We start from the raw sequence: 18,537 nt of genomic DNA on the forward strand, positions 1-18,537 counted from the left end.
TTTTTTGTTTATTTCATGGTTCTTTGTTATCCATTGTGATTCCAAAGGGGTCAGTTGCACAGCGTAGTGCAAACCCAATCAAAAATCAACAATGAGAAAATATAAGAAAAAATCTCACACCTTTTAACAGAACTGATGTTGTCACATTTAGGCTAACTATGATTCATAACCGGTATTTAACATTGATGTATTTACTTATATTTCATTCTCATTTACAAAATACACAAAATCAAAGACAACATACAGCATTGTTCATTTACACTTCTTTTTATACCTTTTTGTTATATTCATGGTTCCTTAAACATTTTCTATACTCACAAACAATCAACTACAGTTTCTACAGCACAGTACAATGACAAAGGTGATAAATTCCTTGTTACATTTAATTAATGGCAATGCAATCTTATTGACAAAAGCCTCAAGACTCCGGGCTGTTTTAGAGAGTACACACGGATGTTCGCTGTTAAGAGTCCTGTGTCATTATTAAGCCAACACACAGCATTTTAGTTGACAAGGCCAGCTTATAGTAATGTCCTCCAATTCCCAATAGCTTCAAAGAAGAGAATAAAAGACAAATACCCAAACACTTATTGCTTTGTTAAACTTTTTGCACTCACGATTGACCGTTGCTCAGGCAACAAGTTAATTATACAAAAAAACCCTGTAACATAAGCTAAGATATGTATCTACGAGAGACGATTTGAACTTGGACGGAGCCTGAACCGAGTCACTGAGACAGGTTAGTGCTTTAACAGCATTCCATGTTGAACAAGTACAACAGTTATCTTGACATCGTTGTTCTTAAATTTCATGGGTGATACAGGACGACATACAGAGAATAGGACCGCTGACGCGCAGCTTTTAGTACAGTTAATGTCCATTTATATACTACTATTGTGCTCTTGAGAGGGAATCTGGGCAAATTTTGTTTCCTGACTTGTTGGTCATTTTGGCTTCTGAAGCCATCATTTATTGCAGCTTCAAAACAGGAGAAAACACCTGGACTCTTGTGAGAAGTCTGCATCACCATAATAAGTCCAGTAGTTGGCTGAAGACCTACAAACACTGACTGCAATCTATTTCCAGGGGGGGTAAAAAGGTTTGAAGATCGTATTAGTTACATTATAAGTACTTCTATTTACATATATTCATATATATTACAGACAATTGATGGTGTAATGTATAAACTCAGGCCATACAAAATATTTGGCAATAATTAATGAGAGGTGGTACTCATGGCACACACAAAGATAATGGGTCAGATGTAGAATTTGGAGTTGGATCAGTGTGAGGCGGAGGGAGCGATATTCAAAGGGGCGTGTCTTCAAAGCTCGAAGCGCCTATATTATGTTCACAACTGCACTCGTGTTCATGATCTTGTCACTTGGTAGGTTTTGGTCTTTGTGCTCTTGCTAAACGCCCACCTTGTTCTCCATGAAATCAGTAGCAAGGCGGCATCCGATTGCGTCTTGAAGAACTCAAGGCCTTCACAATTGTGCATGTACGACGGTGTACATTTAGTGCAATGGGTTGTCTATTTATTCAACTGTCTTGAGTCTACGTATGGCTGCTATCCTACAAAATGGCAGTTTGGGCAAAAACGTTTTTGTTAATCTGACATGTTCATGATTTTTTTTCTTCTTTCTTTCAGCAAGCAATTGTGAACACATCACCCTTGCTTTTCTAGATCAGGGGGGAATGTGGCGATAATATTCACCAACACTCTGTGCTGTTACCAGTGTGGGATACATGACAAATCAGCCCTACGGTGGTTCTCGTCTTATATCTAGCTAAATGTGTATAATAAAGCACAAGTAAACACAAGTCTCAAATGCACTCAAAATCCAGACCCTCATTAGCAGAATAATTCCCACTGCCAATTAATCCTCACTGTTCAACATGGTATGTGCCCCAAGGACATCCCAAATTAGGAGAATTTAAAATAAAACAACTCCACTTTGGGTGCAGTATTTTCCAACAATTTTTGTGTTGACTCTACTGATGCTAAAATATAACTTATCAGCCTGTCTTCATCCAAGAGCAAAAAAAAAACAAACAGTTTAAGTCCTGTATGTTTTCCTGCCATGTTCAGTTATCAATAAAATACATCTACCCCACAAACGTTCACAAATCAGAAAGTTGCTTGCCAAATATGAAATGGTAAAAGACATTAAAAAATAAGTTAAAATCCCAATATTGCACGGAGGTTCAATATTGCACTAAGAAGCACGCTCACATTAATAGAAACATTCAGTTCACACAAACGATTAGGTTATAGTTTATCCGTCATCTCTCGCACACCTGCACTGAAGCCTTTAAAACTAAAAGAGTAGCCTTTTTGTCTCTTGTGGTTACCTGTTTTTCCTCCACGTGTGTGTATGATTTAAGGTAATAAAGGGACACTTTCATCTTGAGATCATCCTGTAGTATGTGCTCTAAGGGACAGTTTGGGTTCATCAACTTTCATGGTGTCCCTGCTATGCCAACAGCAGAATAAAAGCACTGTGTTGTCTTTTGTGTGCAGGAAAAGTCAAAGATATTATGGGGACTTGAGCCAGACTAATGGATGAACGAACTTGTCCCTTACGCTGTTTCCATGTTGTACTCAGTTTTCACAAATTTACATACATACATACTTTGTAACATGCATAACACCCTCCAAAACATATATCATTAGAGACAAACATACTGTAAGCCTGGGAGGAGAGGTACTAAAAAGGCATTTCTTACAAAGGGATATACAGTATGATTGAAAAATGGTGACTGAGTATGAGAATCTTAACATTTTCATCAGGTCAAGAAAATGTTAGGGGCATTCACACCGGCAAATGGTTGTGCTTTAAATGTAACAAACTGCTTAATCTTTGCGAGGAAATGGTGATCATGACAGCACACAATTTCCACTTGGCATGGGGAACGTCTCCATTAACTGGTTTGAATGATCGCACTGCTGTTTGGAGGTGATCGGAAACAACGCTTTAAAGGGAGATGGGGCTCGATTGATCTCCTCGTCGCACTCTTAACAATAGCAAAAGCAAACCTGGAATGTTCTATAATCTATAAAATGGCAGTTAGTCTGATCACCAACACAAGACCTCAGGAGATAAAGAATGAGGACAGGTCTTTGCCAAGAGAGTTGTCTCTTGGTTTTACCCTGCAAAATCAAGGTATAAAATGTCGCATTTTTGATTTTTGATTCTATGTCCAACAATGGCGAAGTACTCAAGACTTGATGGTGAGTTGAATTTGCTCAGAAGAATAGAGGTGACTACAGGGAACTCTGCAACAATGGCTAGTGGTCATTTCTATTAGTCTATTTGCATGGCTCATTATCAAGAACCCCCATCCCCTGACCTCGAACCCCAGGTTTATGTACTTATATTAGGGGACCGCATCTAAATTTACTATTATATTCCAGGGGGCTGAAATGTCATGCTCTCACTGAACAGGTTAATATCACTTTTGTTACTCTTTTACTTTTGTCTCAGCTCAACCTTTAAATCAGGCCTATCTAATAATCACCAATTCCAAATATTTACGGCAGATCTGCGTCGCTCTTCTGCGTTTTCTCTATCGTTATGAGAGAGGGGTTAGAGGGAAGGATTTGGAGGGCTCTTTAGCTGTTCGTTCACAGTGTGGTGAAAACTCCTCTGGCCCCCTCCCTCCGGAAAGTTGTTGACGTCACACTATTTCAGCACCTGACCCCGCGTCTCTGGTAATTTGAGGGCAAGAAAGCTGCCCGCCGCCAGCGCCCCCGAGGCAAACATGATGGGCACAGCCTTGGTGATACCAACGAAGGAGGTAAAGATGCTTATGCCTAAAACAGCCGCTAATTTACAGAGGGCGTTGAGGAAGCCAAACGCCGTGGTTCTGAGAAAAGAGAGGGGGCAGATGAAGAGTAAAGAGTCAGGTTATTGTCTGTTTGATAATGTATCAAGAAGGAATAAAAAACAACCAAAGTGGACTTATAGAGCAATAGAAAATTCATCTTTCACTTTGTATCCCAAATACAGACATTTTCTTTCTGATATTAACAGTTAAGGTGAGTCTGCGTTTACGGCTAATTCATAGTAACGGCTGCAAGCACTCTATATATCCAGAAGATGGAGCTACATCTTCTAAAATGAGAACTGAAAAGTTCAAGAGGGGCAACACAAAGGAATCATGTTCTTGGTTTGCTAAAATGCTTGAATTATGTTCCACAAATACTCATATCTTATATGAGGTTGCATAGAGGTTGCACCGCATTAGGGGCGCATCCTATTTAAGCCATTAGGTGGCAACAAGATAACTGGGTGCTTTAGATCAAATGCACCACCAATGATTTCACCCCACAATGTCATCCATCCCTGTAAGCCAACCAGTCACTGTCGGGCAACTCCTATGACATCATCTGACACGTCATTCAGAACCACTGACTATGTCTTCACGGTGTCAAGGCGGTTTCAGGGCATGCCTAACATGCTTACCTCTTGTCAGAGGGGTAGAGCTCGACGGTAAGCACATCCAGGGCGTTCCAGGAAGCGATGCTGATTCCCCCGAACAGGCAGAGCAGAGCAATCATGGCTGACTCGCTGTTGCCAAAGGAGAGGAAGAAACAGCTGATGCAAGAGATCACACTGGAGCCCGCTGGAGGTGGACAAAGGGAGAAAGAGGAATGTGGAGGGAAAGAGTGACGTATGAAGAAAGGAAGGAAATCCTGCATATAGCAACTGAAAATGAGCATTAGCCTATTGCAATAAATGAGAAAAGTCCCTTCATCAATTTTCCACTGATGCATAAACTTAAAAGGAATACAAAACGACCATTTGTATATCAAGAACTCACCCCATGTTACCACGAATTGTTGAAGAAAACTTTTGATTTTCTCACATGCCTCCACGGTTAATCAAGAATCAAAAATCGGAGAAACGTCCTGATGAATTTAAGCTAATTTAACCACATTTAACAACAAAGGTTGCGAGAAAAGGTTTTCTTAAAAAATTCAAGGTAACACAGGGTGGGTAATTGATACACATATGGTCATTTAGTGGGTGAAGTATTCCTTCAACTCTCGTTCTACTTTTCTTTCAATACACATGGTGTCTGGTAGTGTGGCCCTGCGCTCACATTACCTAGCATCCTCAGCCGTCCAATCTTGTCCATGAGCAACGCGGAGACAATGTTGCCGGGCAACACGGCCAAGGTGCCCAGGAAACTGACGAAGTAGACCATGTAGGCGTTGTTCTCGTCACTGACGTCACTGAGCAGGCAGCCTTCTTTGTTGTGCAGGAAGGTGCTGTTGATGAGCTTGCAGTTGACCAACCTGTACTTGAAGAGATCTGGGGAGAACATGGGGGGGAGGGGTGGGGGTGTGTAGAGGACGGCGAGACGGGAGACAGAAAGCGAGCAGAAATGAAGGGGTTGATTAGTGAACTTGTTGACAGGATGGGGAAAAGGATGCCCATTATAACATTTGTAGCTTTAATCCATCCCAACATCTGCAGGAAGTAAAGTTAGATTATTTAATGAGCCCCACGATATGGAAAAATGCCCCGGCATTTGCTCCGATTGCGATCATATGAACTATCACTTTTATCAATAGTCAAAGTCAGGATTTTTGAACAATTTGAAGAAAAAAACCCGCAAACATTGTTTTTTTATTGATTTTATTGTTTTACTTTATTATTTTTATTGCATGCCTGATAAGCCAAGAAGCCGCGCTGCTGTTTTAAACTGCCTCTGCAACATTTTCTTCAACTCAATAACTCAAAATCAGAAATTTGTTTTATGTCATCAAGTTTGAAAAGGTCTATAGTAAATAAAATTGTATCTTTCAGTTGGCAGATAAGTAATTATTTGGACTAATAGGACGCATCTACAAATATTGCAGTCGAGATGAATGTGAATGCCATCTTCCCAGTTACTGACATCTGGCAGAAGTAACACTATAAGTTAATACATTGTGAAGAACAGCCCTTTAAGCCTGCAGCTAATTGCATATAGACATTATGTCACCTGTACAGTCCAACTGCATTTTGCATTTTGTTCCCATCATGTAGCACTGTGACAATAAAGGTGCACTATGGCAACTATCAAACAGCCTTAAGTTCTGAACACCGAGCCCCAAAGAACAGATTAAGCATTAATAAGCAAACACGTTTCTAATTCCCATTCTAATGAGCAACTCCTGGCCGGCACTGATAGCAGCAGTGAGTGATTGCTAGACGCGTGTTAAGACCGTAAACACCTAACAAAGCCCAGCGGAAGGTCTGGCTGAAATAGCGATTGTATGCCAGCGTCTGCGTGTGTGTGGATTCAGCTGCTAAATCTACAGGGTACAGTGGCCCATTTTCTAAAATGTACAAAAGGCACAACTCTCATCCACTTTCTACATCTGACACCTTGTGTTGACATTTCGGTGGAGAAAAATCAATGGTGGACTACACCATTGAGAAGAGAGACAGGCTGCTCAATTTTAAAGCTGAAATAATGGAGGCTTGAGCCTGGGTTGCTAGGAGACGTTTTGCGGCCCTGCGATGCTGCATTTGGTGTAGTGCCAGTCAACCAGCGCAGAGAGAGAAAGAGGAGAGTAGTTGAGCCATTTTGACAAACACTTGGAGCTAATTTTGCTTTTCTTTTACACATCAGGAGAAGGAAAGTAGGAAAATACTGCGTCTACTAAAACAGAATATTATAAAGATACAAAAATACGTCCAGAGCTATTCTATTGCTAATAGATTTGACAGGTTTTAATAGAATCATGATACTAGACGACACTTGATAAGATTGCATTTGTAGACAGCTAACACCAAAGAGTGAAACTGTGCCAATAGCTCTGCTTATAAGGACATCTTTCAAAATACTATAAATAGCACAGAGAGGATAAGGACACAGAGAGAAGAGAAAGACAAAATCACACTCACGGTGTATGATAGTTTATTAGCAGCGGTCTAATGGACGTTCAATGCACAGCTCACACCACATTTAGATTTTCAAAATGGAATTTATTCACTAATTTTGTATCAAACTGATGCAAGTTGTGGGAAAAAAAAGGTAAAATCTTTTCCTGAAAAAACTGTGATGACAGGATTCCCAAATACATGAGCTCTCCCTGCAGGAGCCTGAGGGGCCGAGACAGGAGGGCCAGTCTTCTGTCTTCCTCTGCTTGCTTGCTTACACTTGGTTTCTTTCTCTGCACAGCACCACATCCACACAGCACATCTTGTGGATTGAAGACAACCCTGATGTTTTGCTTTTTTATGTATTACATTATGTTTTGTGTTCAAATCTGTGTGTGTTTTACCTGGCGGCAAGACAAGATTTCCCTTGACGACAATTAAGTTAAAATAGAAAGTTGATGTCATGCATTCATTCAGAAATTCGCGTCAAATTTTTGCAATAAAAATTTAAATTTTGGTTGCAACCTGCCCTACGGGCTGTGTTGTAACAATGACTATGTTTACATGCACACTTATTTCCACTATTATTCCGAATATGACAATATTCTGAATTTGATATGGGTCATGTAAACAGCATTTTCTGTTTGGATATTCCGAATGAGGCCTTATTGCGAATGGAGCATTTTCCAATTAAGACATGTGGGATATGCCGATAGTATCCGGGTTTCAGGAGCATTCTTTGGACATGTATACAGCGCATTTTCAATATACGTCTCAATGGGTTTTATGTGACTTTTGCGACACACAACCTGTTGCCTGCTTACGGTCAACTGTGCTTGTTCTACACAAACCAACTAGCTATCAGTTTGCAGCGATGCATGCCCAAAAGAAAAGCCAACAACTTTTTAAAACCTTATGAAAGACTTGGACATCAACAGGTTTTTGGATATGCACAAGTATCGCAACGCCAACCTTTTCGAGAAGTTGGTTGAAGGACTGAGAGAGGGATGCTGTGGAGGAAGTCTGCCACTGGTTACATTAATCGGAGAATGAACAGCTGCTTTTCAACTGGAATATTAGTAGAATATTGATTTTAATTAGCCAGCTTTGTGGGAATATTGTCTTTTTTGGAATAAGGGCAGAATATTTTGTACATCTAAACATAGTCAATGCTGATTATAATTTCTTTGTTGGTGTTCACTGATGTATGGCAATAGTTACGCCATATTAGTGTGTGTGTGTGTGCGCGTGCGTGAGTATCCTACCTGTGTTGTAGAAGAGGGTGGCGATGAAGGTGCAGTTCTTGAAGAAGGTGTTGCTGGAGGTGATGTCTTCAAAGTAACACTCCTCAAACAGCGAGTCCTCAAACACCATGGATCTCAGTTTCAGGTTCATAAACCTGCGAGCGAACACACGCAGGGATTGTGGGATCAAGAAATAGAGACAATGAATAGCTGGAGCGTGGGAGCGGGGAGTTGAGGGAGACGAAAGGAAGATGCAAAGAGATTGAGGGGTTCCGTTTGAATTTGAACAACTGAAATCTAATGCAGAGTTCAGGTCGAAAAGACAAGGTCTGAGGAAACATCATAGTCCGGCTTGTTAAACATGAACAAGTCCGCAGAACCTTCATCCAATCAAAGCAATACTTGGAACAAAACATTTTGCTGAAGCCGCATTCATATTGGTTTTTATCCACCACAAAGTATTTACACTTTGTGAATAAATTCATCCACCAGGTATTGGATTTATCAAATATAAAAATCAACCTTGGAATAAAAGGCAACTGACCATCATGTAATTCAAACAGAGTCTGCCCTCATTCGACAGGCCAACGCTCACGAGAGGATGCGGCTGACTCACTTGTCGTTGAAGTACTCTCCCTGCCGGTGGACCTGGTTTTCCAGGGTGAAGTTAAAGGTGACGTGTTCGACTTTCTCCTTGGCAAAAAACCTGGTGCGCGAGGCGTACTCCTGCTTCTGCAGGTACTTGATCATGTCGGGGAACCACACCGTCAGACCGTAGTAGCTGGACGAGGAGAGAGACGGAGAAAGTGAGAGTGCTGCTGTCACAAAGGAGACAAACCTACTGTTAACACGCCTGCTGAGAAAAGATCGAAGAGGCACATGAGCAGTGTTGCTGTGTTCATGAATATTGCAGGGACATAGATATACTGTATGTGTGACACTGTGCCTGTGCACTATGGCGTACTACTAGTCTTATATATGTTGACATCCTGGGATTTCCAAGATGATTGTAAATATAAAAAAGTCAGGGAAATCCAATAATGTTGTGTTTTCCCTTCAGAAAACTGAAATTCTTTTCTAGGGTACTGAACTAAGTACATTTACTCATGTACTGTATTTAAAGGAATAGGTCAACAATTTCGGATATATACTTATTTGCTCCCTGGCAGAGTTAGATGAGCAGATCAACACCGCTCCCATACAAGTCCATTAAATATGAAGCTACAGACAGCAGCCGGTTAGCTTAGCTTAGCACACAGACTGCAAACAGGGGGTATAAAATATCACTCACGGGGAGCATTTTTCTGTATGACAATAATTTATTCCTTTAATATATTTTGACGATAATACTTCTATACTTTTACATATGTTAAATTTTAAATATAATGGAGTATTTTTACATTGTGAGATTCCTACTTTTACTCAAGTACAGGATCTAAAAACTTCTTCCCCCACTGCAAGTTTCAAAAGCTTCCATTTGAATCTTTTGTACTTTTGCTTCTCTTCTGTTTACTTATGTTATTCTGACCTACCAAGACAGACACTCTTGTGTATCAGCTGTATTGACACAGCCTGGTCATGTCATTTAGGCTTGAGATAATGTTGAACAAATGCGCGCTTCCTCTGCATTCAGATCGCCCATAGCTGTATGACAGCAAGCTGTTTGGCCAACAGACAACAACACAATACTGCCGAGTACGACTCTAGCCACTAGCTGGTAAATGTCTCAATAAGTCCCAGAAATACCTGCAGAAGAGCAACGTTCTTCAACCTCATCTTACCTGAAGGACATAGAGAACCACACGGCCATCATCATGTAGGTGGTGCGGCGGTACTCGGGGGAGAAAACAGCCTGGAAATTATGCCACACCTGAAGGAACACAGACACACACACATGGACAAGGGGGAAAGACAGATAATAAACATATTGTACAATCAGATAAAAAATACATATACACGGGACGTCTCTGAAAACTAGTTTCTTTCCATCGGCTGCAGGAAATAAACACCATGTCCCAGAATCCCTTTCCACGCTTCGAGTAAACAAATTCTGACTGATATATATTTTAGTTTTTTTTTTTGAATGCGCTTATAAATTACATTTTATTTAACACTGGTTAAAATAATAACGCTGATTCCCTTCATCATAATACCTGTTCTTGATGGTGCACCGTGATGACACACCCCATTTTAAAGGAATAGTTCAACATTTTGGGGAATATGCTCATTCACTCTCTTGCAAAGACTTAGATGAGAAGATTGACACCACTGTCCTAAAGCTAGAGCCAGGAGACAGTTAGCCTAGTTTGGCATAAACATTGAAAGCAGGGGGAAACAGCCCGGCTCTCTCCAAAGCACACTAACGCGAAACAATGTTGTATCATATTTTTTAATATGTACAGAAACATAAAAATAAAAAGGCATTGTTTTTGGTCTCCACTCTTGTCTTGGTCTCATGGTGATATCAAGACTGCAGGAAGTCACTTCAACGGGCCGCTGGTCACCAAGAAATACTCCCCGTAAAACCACAACTTTTCATTTGTACCATCCTGCTTGTTTACAGATAAAACAATCAGGATAGCTGTTCATAGGGGAGCTTTACGGTTCGAGGTATTTTTTGATACAGCCAGACTAGCTGTGTCCCCAATGATTCTAGATTTTAGGCTAAGACAGGCTTATTGCTTCCTGGCTTAGTTACCATATTAATATTTATTTAAGATACAATAATGGTATCGATCTTCTCATCTAATTCATCAGAAGTATTTTTTCCTTTAAGATGGGACATATTCTGGATTCCTGGTTATTTTTACATCAGAAAGAAGAAATAAGCTGCTGAATTCTTTCCAATGAAAGCATTCAAGCTTTGTGGAAGGCTATGGCCACGGCTGCTGCGGGCACGGAGGCATAAAAATGTCTTAGAAGATTACCAAATATTCCTAAATAAAAAGCAGTAAAATAAAACATAAAAAATAAACTGTCACCTGATGGAAAAGTGTAGTGAGCTTGATCCTCCATTTCTGATGCCAGGCGGCACCGTCTCCCAAGTTCACCAGGTCATCCATCGGCTTCACTGTTTTGATGGTGGTCACCTGGAAGCAACAGCACAATCATTCAATATTTGGATTTCATTAATGCGTTTAGCGATTGTTAAATGTGTTCTTCTAGATGGCACAAACTCAACACATGCTTTTCTTTATACCCTGCATGCGACAGACACACAACACTATTTCATGCTCCGTAGAATTAATGTTCTTTCCGTACCATTACACAACCTTTGAGACAATGAAAAGGCTCCACGTAATATAAGAGGCACCTGATCTGCCTGCCTCACCATCAACACTGATATATATCAAACATGACTGGTTATGGTAATAATAATGGAGTAGGAAGAGGTTATAAAGTATTTTTGTCACCATATTCCATTATGTATTAATATGTACTGTGTGGCTTGAAGCCTTAAGAGATTACAGTAGTTTAAAGAAAATCTGTTTTAACGTAATTAATATGCAAATTTATGCAGCACAGAGCTTAAAACCTGCTGCACCTGCATTAGCCTGCAGACAGACAGACACACACACACACTGTGTGAAGACATTTTCTCCTGCATACAGACAAAAGTGGAAAGCATATAATTATTGAGTGTGACTTACAGAGAAGACCCTCTCTGGGTAACCCTTGGCCCTCATGTTGGTGTCGTGGACCTGCTTCAGAATCATCCACGCCTCGTCATGTTTCCCATTCTGGAGGAGAGAAACAAAAGCAAATTTACATTCAGTGCTCATGTTGTACTGAAACCACAGGGAGGGTGAAAGCTCCCAAACCTTAAGTCACACTCAATATTTGAATATCTTTTTACAGTATATATATATATATATAATTTTTTTTTTTTTTTCCACTGAACGTGGGGAGCACTGACGGGCTGACCTCCAGGTAGAAGCGAGGGCTCTCGGGCATGGTGGTGAGGGCAGAGATGGCCGCCACAGAGGGTAAGGCACACACCATCACAAAGACGCGCCAGCTGTGGAATTGGTAGGCCGAGCCCATCTGGAAACTCCAGCCTGAATGGCGAGAGAGAGAGAGAGAGACAGAAAGAGATAGTGAGCGGGGGAGGGGAGGTCTACAAGCAGCTGCAAGACTTGAATTGTGTGCACGAGAAGCTTCCTCCATTGATACTGTACTGCTCTGGCTGTAGCATTGCAGTGATTTGCCATAAGTGCTCCATTTGGTTGGTTACGTTGCTCTTCTTTCAAACACTATTTTACTGCTAGAGAAATATCAGTATGGTTGAAAAAGATTGAGGAATGTCAAAATTCTGGGCTTGACACAAAAATAAAGTTATTCATTTTCATTTTCCATTTCCTGTATTTACTTTCCACCACTGTCAAATGGAAACAAACATGGCATCTCATCTCTGCAGAAAAGAGTTAAAATGACTGTTTAGCTAAGTGACACATTAACTAACAGGCGTTCAGCGCACATATTGCCTTGGAAAATGATTTCCTGACCGAGTGATCCGTTTGTTTTTCATACCGTAGTGTGGGATGATGGCCCAGGCCATGGCGGAGGCGTAGATACCACCGATCATCCAGAACATGCAGAGCCAGCTCAGATGTTCTCCTCGCTTCTCCTGGGCCAGGAACTCAGAGTAATAGGAAAACACAATGGGGATGGAGCCGCCGATGCTGTGGAGTAAAGAGGGAGGCGGGAATTAAAAAAGGGAAAGACAATTAAAGGAAGAGCATGAGAAGGGATCCACATGGAGGAGAAGCAAAATGGTGGGAGAGATAAGAGAGAGAAGCAACAACAGAGGGAGGACAAAAGCAAGAGGACAATGGTCATTTAAAAAGGTGGCAAATAGGAAAATAAAATAAATGAGGTAATGTGAGGAAAGAAAAGAGTTGAAAGAAAAACAATACAACAAAGGGAGGGAGGCGCGGATGGTGGAGAGAAAAACACAATGAATTGAAAGAGAGGGTTCTATGAAAAAACAGCAGGAGATGTGAGAGACAATAGAGCAGCTTTGAGGATGAAGATTAAAAGTATTAAAAAAAACACAAACACTGATGATGGCCTAGCTGACTGCAATCAATAGCACCATATGTATGGCCTCTGTACATGTTCCATCACAACATTATACAATCCGATGGGAACAGATGCCAGACTCAGAGCTCTGCAGTCAAACAGGGGCAGAGATTGTTCGTACAATGACTCGATTTGGAAAAAGTCCAAAGTTCACCACACTGCAAATGGCAGGAATATCCATAATGAATAGGTCACTATGCACATTTCACCAGAATGACAGACACTTACAGTTTCACGGTCTGCAGATTCTTTTTAGCTGGAAGGCAGGGTGGGAAGAGAAGTCATAGCTTTTTTTTTTTCTTCAGCTACACTATTTCAATCAAATATTATTAAAAGAAGAAGCCCAATTGCACGCAGTTGGAAAATCTAAAAAAGAAAAACTTGGTTTTTAATCGTCTGATTTCACTGTTGTTGTACTTAAAGCCATTGTCTGATGAATTTGAATGTCTGACTTCGATGCCTCCTAGTGGTCATATCAACAAGAGTCTTCAGCTAGCTGGCACACAGCAGTGCTTTAAGCTCAAAGCTAATGTCAGCAAGCTAACATGTTCATTTATTTTATTGGTTTATTTGAACGGGACAGTGCACATTAATAAAACCATTTCTGCAAATGCGCCAGAGTTAGCCAAAAGGCTATTTTTCATCTGTAGTCCCAGTGTGTAGTTCACACTGACATTGCTAACAAGCTGATACTAGACAGACGATGTTTGCCATGTGTACCATACAGGCAAATTTAGTGCATTAGTATGGTTACATACATCAACACAAACTACAGCAAACTACAATTGACAGGTCAATTTAGCGCAAAGTTTGTGGTAGACATAAAGAAATTCCATATTATTCAAAATATACAAAACTATAAACTTCATGGTGCCGGAGAGGAGCAGAAGTCAAGAGGATCAACAAAGGCGCTAAGATTCATTCTCTTAGGGGGAAAAATGTCTGTACAAAATGTCATGGAAATACATCCAATATTAGTTTAGACATTTCAGTCTGATCCAAATTGGTGGACCAGCTGATATTGCCATCCCTAAATCAACACCACACACAGTAACCTAAATAGTACATGTGAAAAGTGCAGTGTATTCTAGGTTCCCTTTTTTTGGTGATGTGTTTTCAGTTCTTCTATAAATAACAGACAAAACCTAAACAACATGATATCGTAAATAAATATTTATTAGGTAGCTAAAACTAAAAAATATGCTAATAGCCCGAAGAGACCCGATGCAAGGAAGCCACAAATGATTAATTTCAGATAAGGAGTGTTCCAGTAGCTTCGTTTATATGCCTTTACAGCCAACTTCTATCCGGCTCATTGTGTGGAGGCTGTTGACTTCAGTGAAGAAAACTACTTCCTCAAGTAAAACAGTTTAAAGGAAATGGGAACAACGAAAAGCACATTCCAACACTTAATTGCTAAAATAGCTCCTAAAATGCAGAAAAACCTCACAGACCTCCAAGTAGCTGAGGGAGGTTTTCCTTCAACAGCAATATGAGCTCAGTGTTTGTATCTGTTCCTTGAAATGTGGCCCTGCTCTGCCCGTCAAGTCGACTGATGTACCACAGCGGTCGTGACCGTCTCACTCCCAGCTCTGGCTGCTGTGACTGTGTGACTCATCGGCCTTCTTACCCCACACCAGAGGCCAGGCGGCAGAAGAGGAAGGAGACGTAGCCCTGGACGAAGGACGAGAAGAAGGCAAACACGCTGTTGATGGAGAGGGAGATGAGGAGGGTCTGCCGTCGGCCAATCCGATCGGCCAGGCCGCCCCACACGAAGGCCCCGACCATCATCCCCAGGTACACGATCAGACCTGGAGGGAGGAGGAGGGAAACAAAGCAGCGGAAGAGAGAGGGAAGAGTTGGTGGATAAGAAAGAGGAGAGAGTAATGGCAGGGCAGCATGATGGGAAGAGACAAAGGACATGATAATGAGTTATTATTCATCAATAAACTCATTGATATTATTTCCAGTCCTCACTTCCACTCTCATTAGATTTCCAATGTCGAGTAAATTAGCTCATTTGGCTCCATTGGACTGCTGAAGTATTTTTCATTAAGCACAAATCAGAGAGAAGTACACCATAATCATCTCAACTATATACTAACACAGCATAGGTGGTGGGAGTCAAGATCATAATAATCATAATAATGACACTTTTTGTATAGCACTTTTCAAAACTAAAAATAATTGTCAGTTAAGTATGGAGCGAGAGTCCAGAGGCTGTAAGCTCAAGTAAGCATGAATCTAAAAAAAGAGTGCACCCTGCGCTCACCAACATGTAGCTCCAACAACTTGTTGTTTGGCCTTGTTGTTTGTGTACAGATTGAACAAATATGAGATAAAGTGGTCAGGACACTGGATCGTAACAAATCAGGTTAGCGGTACCTCATGAAGCATGGACGCCTGGCTAATCCTGGCGTTTGAGTGCTACACAGGTCTTGGCAATAAAAGCAGTGGCATTCGTAATCACGCGAGAGGCATTGGGTCAATCGATCTCCTCATCTAACTCTAGGCAAAACAATGAAGAAGCATATATCGCAAAATGTCAACCTATTCCTAACATATCAATTAAAAGTAACAGAAGAGCAGTAATCAGAGATACCTCCCAACTACTTCTGTTTTTTTGCACCAAAACATCTTTTTTTCCTCCAGTATCATCTCATTTGACACATACAGACTGAATATCAAGTAGAAAGTCGTTCTCTCTCGCGTCAGGAAGTCACCGCCAGATAGCAGAAACAAACGGTAACGTTGTCAACCCAGTCTTGTGATTTGAGATGCTAACATGACTCACATCCCATGTGCTTATCCAAGCCAGGCTCTTTCTCTCTGCCTGTCTCTCTAGCTGACTGAGACATGCTGCTCCATCTCTCTCTCTCACACACACCCACCCCCCCCCCCACACACCCCCCCCCCCCCCCCCTAGCAATCGCTGCCTTATTGACATCCTGTCAACAGTCTCCACGGTCCCTGAGCCTGCAGTGACACAGTTATGGGTGGTGGTGAGGCCGGTGTCTCATCTTGACATCTGCATTTAAATGTCACTCTCAGTTTTCTGGATGTAAAAAAAGCTTGGATTAAATGTTATATGTTTTTTTTATTAAATGGGCAAATTAAACCCAGCGTGTCCAGCATGCATCTCCCGCAGCTTTGTCAAATACTTCATTCTGATTGGATAATCAACACAGCCCACTGTTTCACTGCTCATCATACTGTACCAAAGTCTAGGCCACAAGTCGATTCTGTGGATTTAAAATCAGTTTGACGATCGACGTCCTGGGCCAATAAGGTACACTTGTCAGATACCAATGTTTATTTTTAAATTTTTAAATTTTATTCTCGCCATCTACAATATCTGCGAGACATTGAGTTGTTTAATTAAATGCCCCAAAAAGATATATGTTTACACTGAAGTGAGGAAGCCCTCTAGCAGTCGTAGTAATTGGTAAGTTATAAGTCCGGTGGCGTTATTATTGAGTGACTAAGGAGGTCGGGGTGGATGGAGGGGACGATACAACATTGGACTTTAGGTTTTCTTGACCAAGTTCTTTCCCTTACCTTAACAGCCATGTGCCGTTAGTGTTTTGACCTGCCAAGGGACAACAGATTTGAAGCTATTGCAGTGTATCAAGTGGTGACATTTATGTTTTAAACTGTACAAGTCACTTTTACATAAAATAAAATAAGTTGTGTGGTGGTTAAATTGCACAGCAATATGTTTCATTCTGCATTGTCACAGCCTGTTTGTAACGACCAGCTTGCCTTTTGCTTAAAAGCACCAACATTCAAGGAGACGAGCCGCGACAATGAGGGCACAAGATGCTTCTTTACCACTGAATGGTGTGAATGAACCCGACGGATAAGCAATCATGGGGTCTTTTATTTAAGAGAGAAAACAAAAGAGGACGCCTACATGGGCTTTAAGCTGATCAGTTGGCTCAGCTAAGATCATCCATCACGCAGTCTAACAAGCTAGCTGCTGGGATGATGAAATCGAACACAATTAAAATATTAGCTAGCTAGCTGTAGACTCTTGTTGATATGACCAATAAAAGCAGAGTTTAGCACTGAGGACGGATGTTCTTGCCGTGGTACAATATGAAGAGGGGTTTCCCTTTTACTTTGGATGAAAAGACCTTTGAATGCATTGACAGCAGTGTGTGTTTGTGACTCATTCTCTCGTTCCCTCTGGCTCTCCTCTGTCTGTCTGTCTGTTTCTGTGTCAACACTGCAGTGCTGAATCGGGGAAGAAGGTGACTTTCATTCCCTTGTTTGATTGATTGCAGGGGATTCTTTGTGTGCAAAGCAGGTGTGTAATCCCACATCTGCGTGTGTTTACTCCTGCGAGTCTGTGTCAATACTCCCATGTACTGTAAGTGTGTACTACTACTTTGTCTGTGTCTGCACGCGTTTCGCCCTGGCAGGCTGACGGTGATGACGACTGGGCTCAATAGCCGTCGTCGCAATGCAGCAAGATTTGGTGACGATCAGGCAGACAGAAAAACAGCCATGGTGACCGGGATGGGCCTTAAAGTGCATCTTCTAAAGTCTGAGGTCTGGGAATCTGCTGGGATGACCGGTCACCCTTTTCACTCACTGCAACAGGATCACTATCTCTCCCCCCCTCCCCAATCTCCCTCTGTCGTCACAAACAGCCGGCTCAGGTCTCTCCATCTGCGTGGCTTGTTAGCAGCTGCATCTGGCTCAAGGATAAAACATGTCCCAATTTATCTCATTTAACTGAGGGGCAAAATAATTGATTGGGAGTTGTAGCAGAGAACAGCATACAGCTTCGGGTGTATGCTTGTTGGTAATTGTTTATGACTGGATTCTGGTGTTTGGAGAAGATAGCCAGAGAAGAGCCATACACACCCCTCTATATGACCTTGTTCTCATGGGTGCGATGAGGAGGAGTTATCTAGCAGACCCTCTGCAGCCTCTGATGTGTGGAGTCCCGACACCAGTTCTAATAAAGTATTAAAGTACCGTCTTGTAAGACAACAGAAACTGTCCAGAGACTGTTCTTTATTCATCAGGAGATGATGAAGCAAAAGCGTGCGGTTATCAATATGCAAAGGCAAAGCAGTTTGTGACTTTACAGTTTTTACATCTTACACAGACGTCCTACACAGGAACATAATGGGCTCTCTTGAGACTTGTACCGAATGATCACCACAAAAAAGGTACAAAGCAGTTTCTGTAGTCTTAGAAACTAACTTGTATGTGGCAGTAGGTGATGAACCCACAAAGAATTATCACCCAACTCTGCAGTTTCCCTTTAACTCTGTGGGCTTCATCGGCTTTCAGCCCATTGTTTTAGTTCACTCTCT

The 18,537-nt window shown here is 41.4% G+C and overlaps 1 protein-coding gene across 1 annotated transcript in view; it reads right to left on the reverse strand.

Annotated features, from left to right (window-relative positions):
• Window positions 1-18,537, reverse strand: part of sv2a (synaptic vesicle glycoprotein 2A) — a 40,049-nt gene continuing 21,512 nt past the window's right edge. The window contains exons 3-13 of the mRNA XM_031867374.1: window positions 14,838-15,018; window positions 12,656-12,807; window positions 12,050-12,183; window positions 11,776-11,865; window positions 11,107-11,214; window positions 9,907-9,995; window positions 8,742-8,906; window positions 8,147-8,280; window positions 5,115-5,321; window positions 4,470-4,629; window positions 1-3,870 (exon numbers count right to left, since the gene is read on the reverse strand). Of these exons, the coding sequence (XP_031723234.1) occupies window positions 3,687-3,870; window positions 4,470-4,629; window positions 5,115-5,321; window positions 8,147-8,280; window positions 8,742-8,906; window positions 9,907-9,995; window positions 11,107-11,214; window positions 11,776-11,865; window positions 12,050-12,183; window positions 12,656-12,807; window positions 14,838-15,018 (1,604 nt within the window). The 3' untranslated portion in view covers window positions 1-3,686. The remainder of the gene's footprint in view (window positions 3,871-4,469; window positions 4,630-5,114; window positions 5,322-8,146; window positions 8,281-8,741; window positions 8,907-9,906; window positions 9,996-11,106; window positions 11,215-11,775; window positions 11,866-12,049; window positions 12,184-12,655; window positions 12,808-14,837; window positions 15,019-18,537) is intronic.

This window comes from Anarrhichthys ocellatus, unplaced genomic scaffold, assembly GCF_004355925.1.
Source record: "Anarrhichthys ocellatus isolate YVR2014 unplaced genomic scaffold, GSC_Weel_1.0 scaffold39, whole genome shotgun sequence".
NCBI lineage: Eukaryota > Metazoa > Chordata > Actinopteri > Perciformes > Anarhichadidae > Anarrhichthys > Anarrhichthys ocellatus.